Here is a 15,319-nt window from a genome sequence, read left to right as displayed (position 1 = left end):
ATACTTAAAACTTTCAAACCCCTTTGAAACTCAGACTAATTGGTCAGTGTCTCAGAGTCAGTTCACTGTTACAGATGAAACGTGTGTTTGGTGTGTACTGATCAATAAAGCTGCTGGTTGAGTACCTGAAAGGCAGAGTCTGAAGACTCTAATGTCTTCTTGTCTACTTCCAGTTCTCTCTGACTGTTAGTGAGATCCACTTGGCGTTTGTCTGTCAAGACAGTAGAGCACATACATAGAACAGCCTTCATATTTCAAAAGAACAATAGATTGATGAGTACTAGAGAAAGTGGTTTACTGTATAAGCATGAGCAAAGATCACGTTTCTCTAGTACTAAATTAGCACACTAGAAAAATAGTCTGCTTACAGTGGTGATTTGTAGTTACAGATAAAGATCAAATGTATAAGTAAATGAATGAAACGCTCATGTACACACGTATAAAGACATAGTATCCACTTAATACTTAAAAGGCCAGTTTTGTTGAGTTTGACTATAGATATGGGTTTAGACACCCGAAATGATGTATGTGAAGAAAAAAACAAAATTCATTGTGCATTTTAGATTAACCTCCTATTTTCTTCAAATTCTTATAAAATGTGCCTCTGGCCTAATCAAAATCCAGTAGGCATACTGGAGCTGTATCCATCTGGTTTACCCAAAAGTTGAAATACACCTTTCAAAATTCAACTTCACTTCAAAAAGTGCACGTTAGCATACTTTAAAAAGAGTACTTATTACAGAAATAATACCCATTTAAACAGTACATACATTTTGAACTGAATGTTATTTGCAATTAATTGAAAAATTACATGATTTTTTTTATTTTATTTATTTATTTTTTAATTGTGAGTTTGATTCGAGAAATGTACCAAAGCGACTGAGAAAAACTGTAATACATGCATGCTACAGTTAAAATTACAATAAAGTACTTTTGTGCATCATGTCTTACAATACATCAAAAGCACGGTAAACAATTATTACAGTTTTTCTCAACTGAATCAAACTCACAATTTGCAAAACAGTAAGTACATTTCTCAAAACAACTCGTACAAATAGCAAAACACCATGGATTACCTGCAAAAGCCAGTCTCTTGCTCAAAATCCTTAGTTCATCTCTCAAAAATAAGTATCTGTGTCAATGAACATGTCAGTGCCATCAGAATGACAAGTCCTTGTGTCATAGTTTAAGGATAAGACAGTCAAATCGCTTAGTCATGTTGTCAATATAACAGTGTGCACTGGAGAGATGTTCTGATGTAAACCATGGCAACATTTTGGATGACAGTTACTGTATTGAACAGTATGCCATATGTTTATGTATGCCATATATCCATTTCAAAAGTACACATTTACACATTACTGTATGTGGGGTATTGACTGAAAGAGATTGAATTCCCAGTTACACTTTTACTAGTGGTCTGGCCAAAAAAAAAACTTTACAATGTCATTGTGATGTAGAAAAGGAAAAAGAAATATGGGCACAAAGATGAAAATAAGTCCATTTTCAGAATGTGTAACTCTTGTTTTGTCCTCTGTCTATACAGTATAAGCTTTCTAACTGAAGATTCATGAGATGAACCTTTCAGCTATTTCAGAGAAATGGTTTATCATTGGTTTATCATCTACATTCTCCTCATTAGTAAAGATTCACTTGCACAATTCATGCCAGATTGACAAAAAGTCTAATAATAATGTGTAAAAAAAAGTGTGCTTGGCAGTTTTTGACAACTAGATTAACCATTTTGCATTTAATGACTTATATGATGAACTAAAGACCCGGTGTTTTGGGGGGTAAGACTATTGCACAGAAAACTATATAATACATTTTGAGCAACATGACATTAGCAACTGATAATGTAGGAAACAACAGAGAATTGTACACAATCATTTGCATGGATGTACCAAAGCATTTGCAACTTGTTCAAGGAAATGAGAAACTGCTTTTTTGATGAGCACAAGTGACACAATGATGTGAGAATTGAACAGGTAGTTTTGAGAATATCAATTCTGATCTGAGAAATGTACCAAAGTGACTGAGAAAAACTGTAAAATATTGATTTAAAATGTGCTGTAAAGTAATACTTTTAATCTGATGTTAGTACTTTTTTAAAGTGTACGAAAGTGTGTTAAGAAACAGTCATGAAAGTGTACTCTCGAAGTATAATTTTGTAGCCTTTTATTTAACATTATCTGCAAGTTCACTCTTTTACTTAAGATTAAAAGAACACTACAAGTAAACATTCACTACAGTTAAGTGCACTGCTATAGTTTTTTTAACTTAACTTAAATTGTGTCTATAATACTTTGCAAAAATGAAATCTGATTCAATACTACAGTTTTTTTTACAGACGCTAGGACACTTTTCTCAATACTTAGGTCACTTTTGCAAAACTCTTCACACAGTGAGCAAAACAGAAGTCTATGTGGGCTAAACTGAGGATCAATTATCATTGCTTTGGCACAAAAAGCATTCAATGACTACATCTTTCAAATTTCATGAATTCTTCTCTCACTCAGACACAACAACTGCCAAAACTCTTTGTACGTACAGGCCAATTTACACATGCTTACATACTGTTTTCAAAACTGTTAAACTTATGTTCAAAACAATAACAATACAAAACTGAATAAGACAGCAATTTGCTACATTTGTACAGTAATATTTGAATGAAATATATTTTAAATCTTACAATTAAATGCTATAAAAACAATTGGACAATTAGTAGATCAGCATTACTATTGTATTTGTATCAGTGGATGGTGTGGATACAAATTCTTCTATTTTGGAATTAACGACATAAAATATTGACAAATTCTGCATCATGTCTGATTCATTCCAGTAACATATATTGCAGTGAATTATAAACAGAGATATGTCCTTGTTTTACACAATAAAACATTGTATAATGCTACATGTTGTTAGTGTTTTTTAGGTCATTGTTTTGTGGGTGACAAACTGTGTTTGTCGGCTGTCAACCTTTGCTAGTGTTCTGGAAGAATGAGTTGATTTGAGACCTGAAGAAAGTGTTTTGGTAGTTGTAGTGCATTTTGAATGTGAAATGAACTGCTTTGCCAAGCTGAAAGTTGGTTAGGAGAACTGTGTGAAGAGTTTTGCAAAAGTGACCTAAGTATTGAGAAATGTGTCCTAGCGTCTGTAAAAAACTGTAATGGAGTTGAATCGAATGGTTCTTGTAACAGAGCGACATCTAGTGTTGAGATTTATCACTTCGTATCTGGAATTAAAAACAAGGCTCTTTTTTTCTTCATTTAAACATTGATTTCTGCTTTTAACTGAGAGAGCATTTTAAACTTGAGGCCAATTTCTGACAAGATACTCAGCTCAGAGGTCAAAGCATAGAAGACAGATTTCAAAGCATTTTTTTATAACATAAATTAAATAATAAGTACAGCAATGCGAATTATTAGATCTCTTTTTGACATCTATTTCAACCCATCCATTGAAAATTCTGTGAATAAGCAGGCTATTTGTTTAATTATGAAACTAGGGAAACGGGGAGGATTATAGTTGTGTTGGCAATATATATATATATATATATAAATCTTTACCAGCTTCAACTGTCGTAAACACTCTATCGAGGGTGTGTTTACGACAGCCGTCCCTGCTTTTCACGCTCGGGAAACCCTTCTGCGGCCTCTCTGACCAGCGCTCGAGCACTGAACGGTTCGTCCCTCAAGCGGTTCTCATCAATATACTCTTTAAAAGGCCATATAAGCTTAAATTCACAATTTATTATTCCGTTTCCATTCCAGAATCATGCCAGCTAAAGGTCCCCTACAGTCTGTCCAGGTGTTTGGACGTAAAGTGAGTTTTTCAAGGCTGAATGTTTCTCGTGTTCAAGGGAGCGGCGTTAGCCGGATATGCTAACAGATGTAACTGTTACGCGGCTGTAAATGCCTGCGATGCCAGAGTTGTGTATAGTAAATGGAATAAACGTAACAGCTCGATGTCGTAAACAATTATATGTATAGCCGTTTAAAATATAAGATAAACCTACATTCCAGACAGAATGGTGAGGGTTGTGTTGGGAAAGGCTGTTGGCTGACACGTGGGGCACTTCAGCTCTTGCACGTACAGCTTTAATGAATACAAAACGGTTGCTTTTGCATCTGATCTCCATGTTTTCTGTTGCTTAGATGATATTGATGAATAAATACGAGCCTGTGGTCTCTTATCTGTCTTGCTAACTGTTAACTCTGAACTGCGCTGACTGCTTTAGATAATAATACTAATCTAAATGCACAATGCGACGTGTTTCCAGTAACTTTACCAAGATTGAAGGGAGCTTTTTTTTTGTTAGTGACCTGTCAAGAAATCTCTTAATAGTGTTGTGTAGTTTAAATTGTGTAATAGCATGAATATTCAAGTTGTTTCTAACTTCTGAATTGGCTGATCTGTGTCTCATCACTGTCAAACAGAAAACAGCCACTGCTGTCGCCCACTGCAAGAGGGGAAATGGACTTATTAAAGTCAACGGAAGACCTCTTGAGATGATCGAGCCTGCCACTCTGCAGTACAAGGTGCATTTATCACAGAAATCATAAATGTTCATTCATCCAGATCTCTAGTTGAGTAAACTATCATTTGTAAATGTCATTCACGTGAATGTAGACTGATTCAGATTCATTGTTGACATGTTTATTCTCCTGTGGAAGGCAAAGGTGGGTTTTTAAAGAATATTCATAATGCCTCTTTCAGTATATTGAAAATGAATGAGGATGGGTGCTGTCTGTCTCCAGTTTGGCACAAACACGGTAGCTTTGTTAGAAACACACCAGAGTTTAAGCTTCAGAACTTGTTTATTAAAGAAATACTAATTGGATGGAGACCTTTAGGTATTGTTTATACGTATGTCTACTAACTGAACATGGTTTTGTTTAATTTAGCTACTGGAACCTCTTCTGCTGTTGGGCAAGGAGCGCTTCGCTGGCGTTGACATCAGAGTTCGTGTGAAGGGTGGTGGACACGTCGCACAGATTTACGGTTAGTGACGTGTAAACTTTTTGCTATTGGTTGTTTCCTATCGTAAAAGTCGTTGTGCATAAGTAAACAACACATGGTTGGATTCCTCCCCAAAACCACTAGTATAAATACTTCTGTTCTGATATTAACATGTTTTATTCTTCTTGTAGCCATCCGTCAGGCCATCTCAAAAGCACTGGTTGCCTATTATCAGAAATGTAAGTGTGGATCATTGTGGTCATAATGTTAGTAACATACGTGTAAACATGTACAAAAAAATTCCTATTTCTCAATTTTTCCCTTTTAGATGTGGATGAGGCCTCCAAAAAAGAGATCAAAGATATCTTGATTCAGTACGATAGGACCCTGCTGGTTGCTGATCCCCGTCGCTGCGAGTCCAAGAAGTTTGGTGGACCTGGAGCTCGCGCCCGCTACCAGAAGTCCTACCGTTAAAATCTCTCTGTACATTTTCATATAATAAAACTGAGGGGAAAAAACATTCTGTGGTCTCCAGTTATGTTCTTAAGGAGTCTTGACGTTCTCTGTTCAGTGCCTTGTTGGTTTAATTTTTAAACAGGTCGCGTTGTGGACATACCAGCTTCACTCAGTCTAGTTATCTAACTTACACTTGTTTGAAATGAGAGAAAACTCACAGAGTACATTTTGGAGAAACCCGCAGGAAATAAAATGACTGGTGTTTCTCTGTCGGTAATTGTAAACTAAGTAACAATTGTTACAGGTTTGCTGATTTGTTTTCATTGATTATGATAGTAAAAACTTAAGAGAAATGCTTATATGCTGTGAAAGGACAGGGATGTGAACTATATAATGCAACATAACTGCTAATAACGATTAATAAATGTGATTAATATTGAACCACATACTAGCAATATTACTGACATAGAAAGAACGAATAACAGATAGAGAATAGTAAATATAACACAAGTTGTTCTGAATTCAACATTTGTTAGAGCACCTAATGGACTAACTTTAAAATATTCTTATGGTGGTTCCTAAGGCAGCGCCATCTATTGGTGCTGGACATTACATATATTTTTTTTAGTGTAACACAAGAGGGCAGAACATTACCTTTTGAACAATTTAGTGTTGAGAGCAATTGATTTGGAACTGACTGAGTTTGAGTACAATAACGTGGATCTGTTTAATTCAGAAAAATCAGAAACTATTGCACTTGCAATATATTTGAAATAGTCCATAAAGAGTATATCATTCTGTGAATAAAACTAATGAAACCAAAATTTCTGTTCTGTTTAGTTTTGCAAATGTTGTGCATATCAGTTTATAACGTTTCAGTATGTAATCCGGTGAGATTTATCGAATTACCTTTAATGCCAGTTAAAGCAATGTGTATTTTACATCCACTTGAGGGAACCAACCCTGAATAGGCCTATATGTTGAAGCTTTTGACACTGTTATATCCCAACAAATATTATTGAAATGTATGGTTCAGGTCAGCCAAAATTACCTAGTCAGAACTGATGATGACTGATATCTTAAATTTCCTGAAAGACAGGCAAAGCATTTTTGTGATCACAAGTAAGGAAACAACTGTAATACGTCCAGATTAAAGAAGCATGCATACTTGTTTTGGTGGTTTTAATCCCTACAATACATCCTCAGTGTGATTCAGCAGTTGATATGTTGTGTAGGTCTAGCAGCCACACAGATTCTGGATAAGACAGTAACAGCTAATGAAATAAGAGTTGGCTTTCTGTGCACTGCTCAGTCTGATCTTCACTTGGCTGGTATTGATCCATCACTGGCAGTTGGATCACCAAGTGGACTCAGATGGTGAAGACACTGTCTCCCAGCTCTCATCTAATATTTGCATCCTGCTAATTTGCCTGAGGATGCTGCTTGCTTTCCATTACAGACTGAGTCATGTGGATAAAATGTGTTGTTAGGAAGATATTAAACTGATACAAAAAAAATACACAAGTTTGATCCTATGATGCGGTCTTAAAACATGTTAACTGATCAATTCATGCTTTAGGGTAGGCCTTGAGATCAGAATGAAAATGAACAATTTTCACTCTAACTGCTTGTGCACCTGTTTGTTTGTGAATTCTGCTTACAAACGTTTTCAAGGAAAAAAAATGATTAATCATAATTGCAGTTAGCACATTAGAAACAATTGTAGTTTGTCATGGAACATATAAAATATTTGGAATAGACTAAGTTATTCTACACAGGTTTTTATGACTTCTGAGAAACATGTTGACTTTTGTTTGGCAAATTTTCACATGTGAAATATTGTCCTTTCATAGAAACTCAAACGGTATGAAATTATCACCGAAATAAACTCATTAGCATGTTTACCTGAGAGGTGAACGTGATTACACCAAGTACAACATGTTTGTTCATCCTGGAGCAACATCAACCAATCACAATTGAGGGATAACTTTTCAGGAAATATCTGTTTTAGGCTTACAGTTATGTTGATACAGGAACATGTCTTACTTGGCAAAATAACAGAGACCTTACCTGAGAAGACGGTAAAAACCTAAGAGTCGTTGTCAGGCTATGTTTCCAAAGTTGTGAATTTAACTTATGCACAAAATTAGAATATCACATAAACATTTGCAAATAAAGTTTCCATCCCATCTGTTCAAAAGAACAAAATCACCAATTTCTGCAAACTGACCCAAAGTATCAATAATAAAAATGAAATTTGCTGCAACCAGTTTTGCAACAAACCAAAAGTTGCTGGTAGTCTGCGGCCCATTTTCCTACATTATAACTTGACTTGCACCAGACGAAACGCAATAAACGCTGTCATGTGTGAGGTGATTACAATAATTTCAAATCATTTCAAAATGAATAAATTAACATTTTACATGATTCATGACATGATCTAAGGTAAGACTTTTTTGATGCGCAAGAGGGATTTATTTTGTAATTGTGTTTCGATCATAGTTTATCTACAGCTTTGAAAAAATAAAGAAAATATCTGACTTAATTAAATTAATTTTTTTATGCACATTTTTTAATTGTATTTTTTATAATTTATGCACCTCAGCATTTCCGTCCACAGTTTTATGTGATATCTCAAAAAATTGCATTTAAATTGGTGGATAACTTAATATGGATGCAAGAACTGCTTTGTGTTGTTAGCTGCATGCAATGTCTACTCCTCATGTTGCTGATGAGTTTCAGCCGGAGTGAGTCCTGACCTGAGGTCAGAATTAACCACAGAGTGCAAACGATTCACCACTACTGCTGAGCTTCCTGGACAAAGACATGAGAACTCTGCAGCTGTTTGCATGGGACAGAGGAAGTGCATGGACAAAAATGGACTGAGCCAAACTTGGGGATAGATTCCATGCTAGTATCTCTTAGTTAAACAGACAGAGAGACCCCCATATGGTGGGTTTTGGATGCTAGTATGCTGGTTTTCCTACAAGGAAAAAGATGTTGGTCAAACCACTCCAAAAAAAACTAAGCAGGCCTTTAGACTGAAGTGGGCATCATGAGAAGAACTTTTTTACCAAGCTGTTACAAAGGCTTTCGATCAAGAACATTGATGGAGAGTTATAATGATGGATGGCAGTTGTCTTTCAGAGATATTAGCACTAATACAGGAGATTGGCACAAAAGAAGACATGGTTTTGTTGCTTACTGTGGCGCTGATAGTTAGGGTAGGGAAGGTTACTTTTAAAATGTAATCATATACATGTATGCATTATTGCAAAAGTAATTCTTAATAATTTTCTCTGTGTGGAGTGTGTGCAGTCACAGTTTATTGCATCAGTTATCATGCGTCTTTTTGATTAGCTCCCACCTCAGTGTTATCCACTTTTGTTATTTTTTTTTATATTAAGTGCTTTCCAATGTCAATTTTATTTAATAGTGCATCATGCACTTTGTTTAGGTATATGTGGGTTTATTGTTCAGGAATGTTGTCGTTGTATGTATGGCCACAGGGAATTATGCCATACCCTAGGTTATCCGCCACTGGATAATAGTACAAATGTACTGTGTTCCGGCAGTTTTACCCAATGCAAGGATGAGCAAAGAAGGTCCAATCCTCTCTGTTCATCCTGACAGAGGGGATTGGTCAAACAGATAGATGGTTGTGGGCACACAGAGCATATCTTACGAATCAATACAAAGCAGCATGGCTCATACACTTACTTTTCTGTCGGACATTAACAGAGCTGTTTATGGAGAAGAAGGGAGTTGGATGGCACCTGGTTTCTTTTGCCGTCACACGTCTTTCTGACAAAATGACCCATATGTTTAAAGTCCTGAGTCCTGATCCAGAATCAGCTCCACCTTGCTGTGGTAAAACCTCAGAAAAACTGTTAGTATGAAACTTTTCACCTGGCGGACGATAAAAAGTTCATCAACACCATAGCAACCGCACAGTGCCTAGCAACATCTTAGGTGCCATACCATTACCCTAGCGACATTTTGACAAGTTTTGTACCTGCATTCACCATTCATATGTAAAACTATAGTTAATATTATCCAACATGATAAGAAGGCCAAGGTCTGCAAGCTACATACTTACAACCTTACCAACATCACATGTGACTGATTGATTATGCTCATTACTCCACAGGAGGTTGCATTAGTATTAGTAATGATCTCAAGTTTAAATTTCTTTAGAAATTCATTGCAATTAATTGAAGACAAATTCCCAGTGCATTTACTATCAAAGTGGTTTTATTGACATGCCAATGCATTAGAAACATCTATATAAAATTACCATTGTACACTACTGTTCAATAGGTTTGGGGCATGAATTTTATTTACTTATTTATTAGTTTTTGAAAGTCTCTTAAGATCACCAACGCAATGTCAAAGAACTTTTTAAATATATTTTAAAATGTAATTTATTCCTATGATGACAAAGTTTGTTCTTGTTATTTCTTATTCTTATCAGTGTTGAAACATTGAACATTTGTTTTTTTTTCATGATTTTTTGATAAATAAAAAAGTGAATGAACAGCATTATTTGAAATAGTTTTTTTGATTACAAATGGCTTTACTTTCACTTTTGATCAATTTAATGCATCCTTGTAAGAAATAAATACATGAATTAAAAAAAATATAAATGTTATACACACACACACATTTTTTTTTATTATGCTATTATTCTGCTATCCATTTTCCAGTGTCATCTTCCTATTACCATAGCATATATATATATATATATTCTTCCTAGTAATAACTCTCAAGTTTTAACCAACATAACACACAAAGACTCACACACGTACAGTTGTTTGAGTGTACTTAAACTGGTTTACTGAGGTTAGTGTGAAATATATCCTTGCAGCTTTCTCTGTGTCTTTGCATCTGCTTTTCGTCAATATCTGTTCAGAGAATTGTCCTCCTCCTCCGCACTCCCTCTCCTTCCACCCCCGCTCTGCTTTCTCACTGTGTTTTTATCTGTATTTAACATCTCTCTGGCTCTTATCAAGGCAGCTGTATCACAGTTTTGTAGGCAATCATTGTAACCACCATCTTGTTGTAGGAATACACATACTTGTGTTTACTAATGCGGCCCTTGTGTGTTTATTAAGAGATTAAGCAAAGCACTAGACTTAAGTATTGATTTCAAACCATTTACATTACAGATAGAGTACTTGAACAGCACTGAGCTTTATTTGCATCACTTGCTTAAAGAGACAAGATTTGTGGGTGATCATGTGATAATGGCCAGACCGGCTGACTTAATACATCTGACAAAATATGCAGTACAGCGCATAATGTGTGGAATACTGTATCCCACAATGCATTGCGCTTAACTTTCATTTTCCAGTGTGACAGAAGCGATAACAACAACCTTGACCTATTACTGGATTGGGATGCCAAAGCAAAATATATATCTTATATATAAAGAATAATAAATAAAATTTTCTGCAGGGTACATAGTTATGCTAGTACCTGGCAACAAGAGACGTACAGCAGGGTTATTCAAATCTTGCCCTGGAGAGCCAGTGCACTGCAGAGTTTAGCTCTAACCCTGATCAAACCCACCTACATGTGATTTTCTAATGATCACAAATACATTGATTAACAAGCTCAGGTGTGTTTTATTAGGGTTGGATCTAAACTCTGCAGTGCACTGGCCCTCCAGGGCAAGATTTGAATAGCCCTGACTTACAGTGTTCTTACCCAAGAAAGCATGGATAGTTAATGGCAACGAAGTAAGGCAATTTCCTATAATGATGCGAGATTTGGCGACTATTTGATATTGTAAAATAGTTTGGTTGCACTTTATTTTAAAGTACGTGTACGTAAATTTACTTATAGTGTACTTACAGTGTATTTATCTAAGAAAGTTTTGGTAATACAAGGTAACTACATGGGGTAGAGTTAGGTTTAGGGGTAGGTTCAGGGTTAGTACCTAGTTATTACATAATTATTGTAATTACTATAATAAGTAAATAGTATGTACACGAGGAACAGGACTGTAAAATAAAGTGCTACTAATGAGATCAGTTTGGAGAAAATGTAACTATTTTATGAGGTGGTGATTTGTTCTAGTGTACTGTATGTTAATCGTATGATTTTTGGAGGCTCCACTCATAAATCTCATTCTTATGAATTAACCACCAATTTGCCAAAACGCAACATAGTTGCGAATTCCATGAGAATGATGTAACACTGCACTATACTACAGAACTGTAGCATCCTCAGTACTATTTGACATACTATTTTTAGAATAATTAGCTGTATATAATGAACTATTTTATTATTTCCAGCATAACAAAACCCACATGGCCTGCTGCTGTTAGTCTGCCGTCCCTGTCAGCCTCTCCGAAACGATCTCCAGACACTTCTCACAGAACTGCTAAAGTCGTGGTATTCCTGAGGCTACGTCAAGCCCCTGTGTTCTGCACTATCATCATACTGTATATCTGACCCAGTTCATACATGGAGAAAAGGAGATATCTGCAGAAGTATAAACAGTGAAGGCATTTGCTCGCCTCCTACAGAAGTGAGCTTGCGCAGTCCGTCCATTTCAAGCTCCGCAGTTCACCTAGTAAAAGGCAGGAGAATGTCATAAATAAAGAACCAGCCATATATGGTGTGATCCTCTGTGTGCACAGTGCTCTGGAAACACATCACCTGAAGAGCCGACCCGGTGACCCCTCGCTGTCACTGCACTAGACGATGGGTGCAGATTTACGCTCGCCCTAGCGCTTTTCTAGGCCTGCCATGTCGTCTCGTTTGACCGTAATTGGTACTGCAGCGGGAGGAAAAGTAATTGAAGTTTCTCTCTGCGTTCGGAGGTCTGCCAAGTGTGGAGGTGGGGGCTCACTTTAGTGAGGGATACAGTGCTGCTGTTGGCATGGCAATAGGGAAGCACTGTTTGGGTATGGCTTATTTAGCAGAAAAGCGACATCCCAGAGAGAAGATGGAGAGACGGTGTGAATAATTGTGAATCGCTGCTTGCCTGCCAACAGAAGTAATGGGTATAGCAAAAGGTCCTGCCTCGCTGCATATCCCAGTGACTGTCACTCCATCTGACCCTGTACAAAGTTCAAAAGCATGAACTTTTAATAGACAGAGAGCTTTTTGTAATTAAACAAGAATGTCAAAGACTTTCAGAAATTATTGATAATCATCTATAGTTCCTCCTTTTTTACATTTTCAGAAAATGTGTTGTGCTTAGTTGCCAGGGTATTGCAGTTTAGTTGCTACAGTTTTGGATGTGTTTTTAATGTGTTATTTTGCAGTTGCTAGAGTGTTCTAAGTGTTTTCTGGCTGGTTGCTAGGTGGCTGCTTGGTCTGCAAGTGAAGATTGTCCATCCTGAAGTTGAAAGTTGTGAGATAACAGAAATAACAACAGATCTTTTTGTAATTTCACATACATCCGTGTTACAGATGCATAATTTGTTGATGCAGTCGGTCTTATCCATCATTTGTTGATTCGATCCACTTGAAGTTCTGCATATGTCAGCAGAGAGAAGTTTGTCGTTTTCACCCTAAAATCGAGTTAAGACATTTTGATTAAAAATGATAAGCTCAGGTTTTTGTTTCTACTTAATGAAACGCATCCATAGACGAATCCTTCACAATAAAAATCAACAACATATAACATTAATTGGAAGGGTGAATTTCATGCCAACTTTAATACTTATTTTTAGTGGTTTGTTTAAATCCCTAACATTTAGGTATGAGCACTATACTAATAGGTTTGCTTTTTACACAAGTGACTGAATGAACAGCTCTTGTTTTGTCACTAAATAATTTGTAATTCAGCTCAGTGGGACATGTGACATGCTTGTAATCTAATATAATGCACTGTAGTTTTGTAAGAACTAAATATAAAACAAACAATCTAAAAGTGCCTTTGATTTAGGATTTCTCAAATAGGGATCAGAGTTAACATGAAATAATCCTTGTCCAACATGGAACAGCAGTTTATATTGCTCTATGCTTGTGTCGAGTCTCAGACGGGCTTCTCAGAGTGAGCCAGATTTAGCCCCTTTGTTAATTTAGTTATTTTATGTTTGCACTCGACAAGTCGCTGTCTGCAGAAGCAGCTGTGCCCTACACTAGGTTATTGAGTTCATCTTGCTTGACCAAGAATCATGTGGAAGATGTGCAGTGGCATGAAGAAAAGTTTTCACTAAAACCTATACAAGTATTCAAGTACTTAACATCCCATTTATGGTGCTTTCACACTAGCACTCGTTTGGGGTCGTACCAAGTGTGAAAGCATCCTTAGTATGTAAATAGGCATCATTTTTGACAGAACCAGAACCATGTGATTTATTAACAAGCTTGCTTACTGTCTGAGAGTAGTTTCAAACTCAGTACATGGCCTTCAAAAGTATGATGAGAAAATTGTCCCTAATGTTACCTAACCTGGTTTCTCAGTTTAGTCATTTCTGTGCTGTTTATCTAATGGCAGCAGTACGGTGCCTGTGGAAACATTATGATTCATATGACCCCTTTCAAATTCACAAAAACCAACCCACTGTTACGGCTTATGAGGAAACACATCATGTGATGCCAGGTTTATGTGTTCAAGGACTGAATGTGTAATTGAATAGAAAAGAAATACTCCCCATAGACGTTTACATTTTACAGACATTTACAGTTACATTTTTTTTTTAATGTTTTTACAGTTGTAAATTATGGCACAATAAATTTGATTTACCTGAATACATAAATAACAAATGAATGGAAAAAAGGGAAAAGTGCAAATAAAATTATTTACTTTAATGATGCTAATTCTACATGACATAAACGAAAAAATAAATAAATTGTGCCAACGATTTACTAATTCATTCCCTCAATGTACTAAAACGTGCACACAGTTACTATTGGGTTCCCTCAATTTACTATTGCGTTTCCTCAATTTGTTAAATCGTGCGCACGATTTAGCAAATCGAGGGAACGAATTAGTAAATCGTGCGCACTATTTATAAATCAAGTGAACAAAATAGTAAATTGAGGGAATGCAATAGTAATTGTATGCACCTTTTAGTACATTGAGGGAATGAATTAGTAAATCGTGCAAAAGATTTAGCCTACTATTCTTTTCCTGGATGTCATGTCCGTATAATTCAAACCTGTATTACTTATTTTATTACATGGAAGAAATTTTTTAACAATGATGAAACATGATTGATTTTTATATAAACTATTCCTCTAAAATCATCCAACTGGACAAAAACATGAAGAATTTAGCATGTTGTGTAAATACATTTTGACTGTATCCTATCCATTTAAAATGCACTTTTTTGTTCTGCTTGTTTTCCACAGCATACCCCTTTATCAGTAATTATAGTGAGCTTGTGTGAAACTGGGCCATCTCCTCATAGACTCCACAGGAGCTCTCCTTAAAAGGCCAGGATGGATGATGTCGACTGTCTTTTTTCCTTTCCTCTTTCTCGCTCTCTGCCCTCTTTTGTAGGTTTGAGAGGCCCAGTTAGCTTTTGGAATCTCATCATGCACATCAGAGAAACTCATAATATGATGACTTATGAGAGGAAGTGTGTTAACGCACACACATACGCAGATGGTCATGGTCGCAAAAGAACTGTAGAGCTCCATTAGCTGAAGTGGGAGAAAGACATAACCGATATATCTATTTGAGCAATGTTTTTTTTTTTGTAATAATGCTGATCCAGATTGTAACCATGTATTGTAAAATTGGCCCATTTGACTCCTGTTCTATATACTCCAAGTCTTCTGAAGCCATTTGATATCTTTGTGAAATGCACAGACTGAAATGTAAGTCATAATCTTCACTTTAAGTGTGCTGTTAACCAGTGAGTTAAACTGAGGCTTGATTTGTGAATGAATCATTTACACCGTCTTTCAAAAGGATGCAAAAGTTTTGCGAACT

At 36.1% G+C, this 15,319-nt stretch overlaps 1 protein-coding gene across 1 annotated transcript; it reads left to right on the top strand.

Moving 5' to 3' along the window:
* Positions 1-3,578: 3,578 nt before the first annotated feature.
* LOC132098396 (small ribosomal subunit protein uS9-like) lies at positions 3,579-5,498 on the top strand. Its single transcript, XM_059504519.1, has 6 exons — positions 3,579-3,684; positions 3,774-3,825; positions 4,440-4,541; positions 4,908-5,004; positions 5,154-5,201; positions 5,291-5,498. Exons 2-6 carry the CDS (start codon positions 3,778-3,780, stop codon positions 5,434-5,436), a joined length of 441 nt encoding a protein of 146 aa, XP_059360502.1. The 5' UTR covers positions 3,579-3,684; positions 3,774-3,777; the 3' UTR covers positions 5,437-5,498.
* Positions 5,499-15,319: the final 9,821 nt, after the last annotated feature.

Source organism: Carassius carassius, chromosome 22, assembly GCF_963082965.1.
Source record: "Carassius carassius chromosome 22, fCarCar2.1, whole genome shotgun sequence".
Lineage (NCBI taxonomy): Eukaryota > Metazoa > Chordata > Actinopteri > Cypriniformes > Cyprinidae > Carassius > Carassius carassius.
Note: the sequence above shows the minus strand (reverse complement) of the source record. Positions and strands in the feature narration are given on the sequence as shown.

Coding starts and splice junctions, on each gene's coding strand:
- LOC132098396 (XM_059504519.1), top strand. CDS start 3,778: ATGCCAGCTAAAGGTCCCCTACAGTCTGTCCAGGTGTTTGGACGTAAA. Junction 3,826..4,439: donor TCCAGGTGTTTGGACGTAAA/GTGAGTTTTTCA, acceptor ACTGTCAAACAG/AAAACAGCCACTGCTGTCGC. Junction 5,005..5,153: donor ACACGTCGCACAGATTTACG/GTTAGTGACGTG, acceptor TTCTTCTTGTAG/CCATCCGTCAGGCCATCTCA.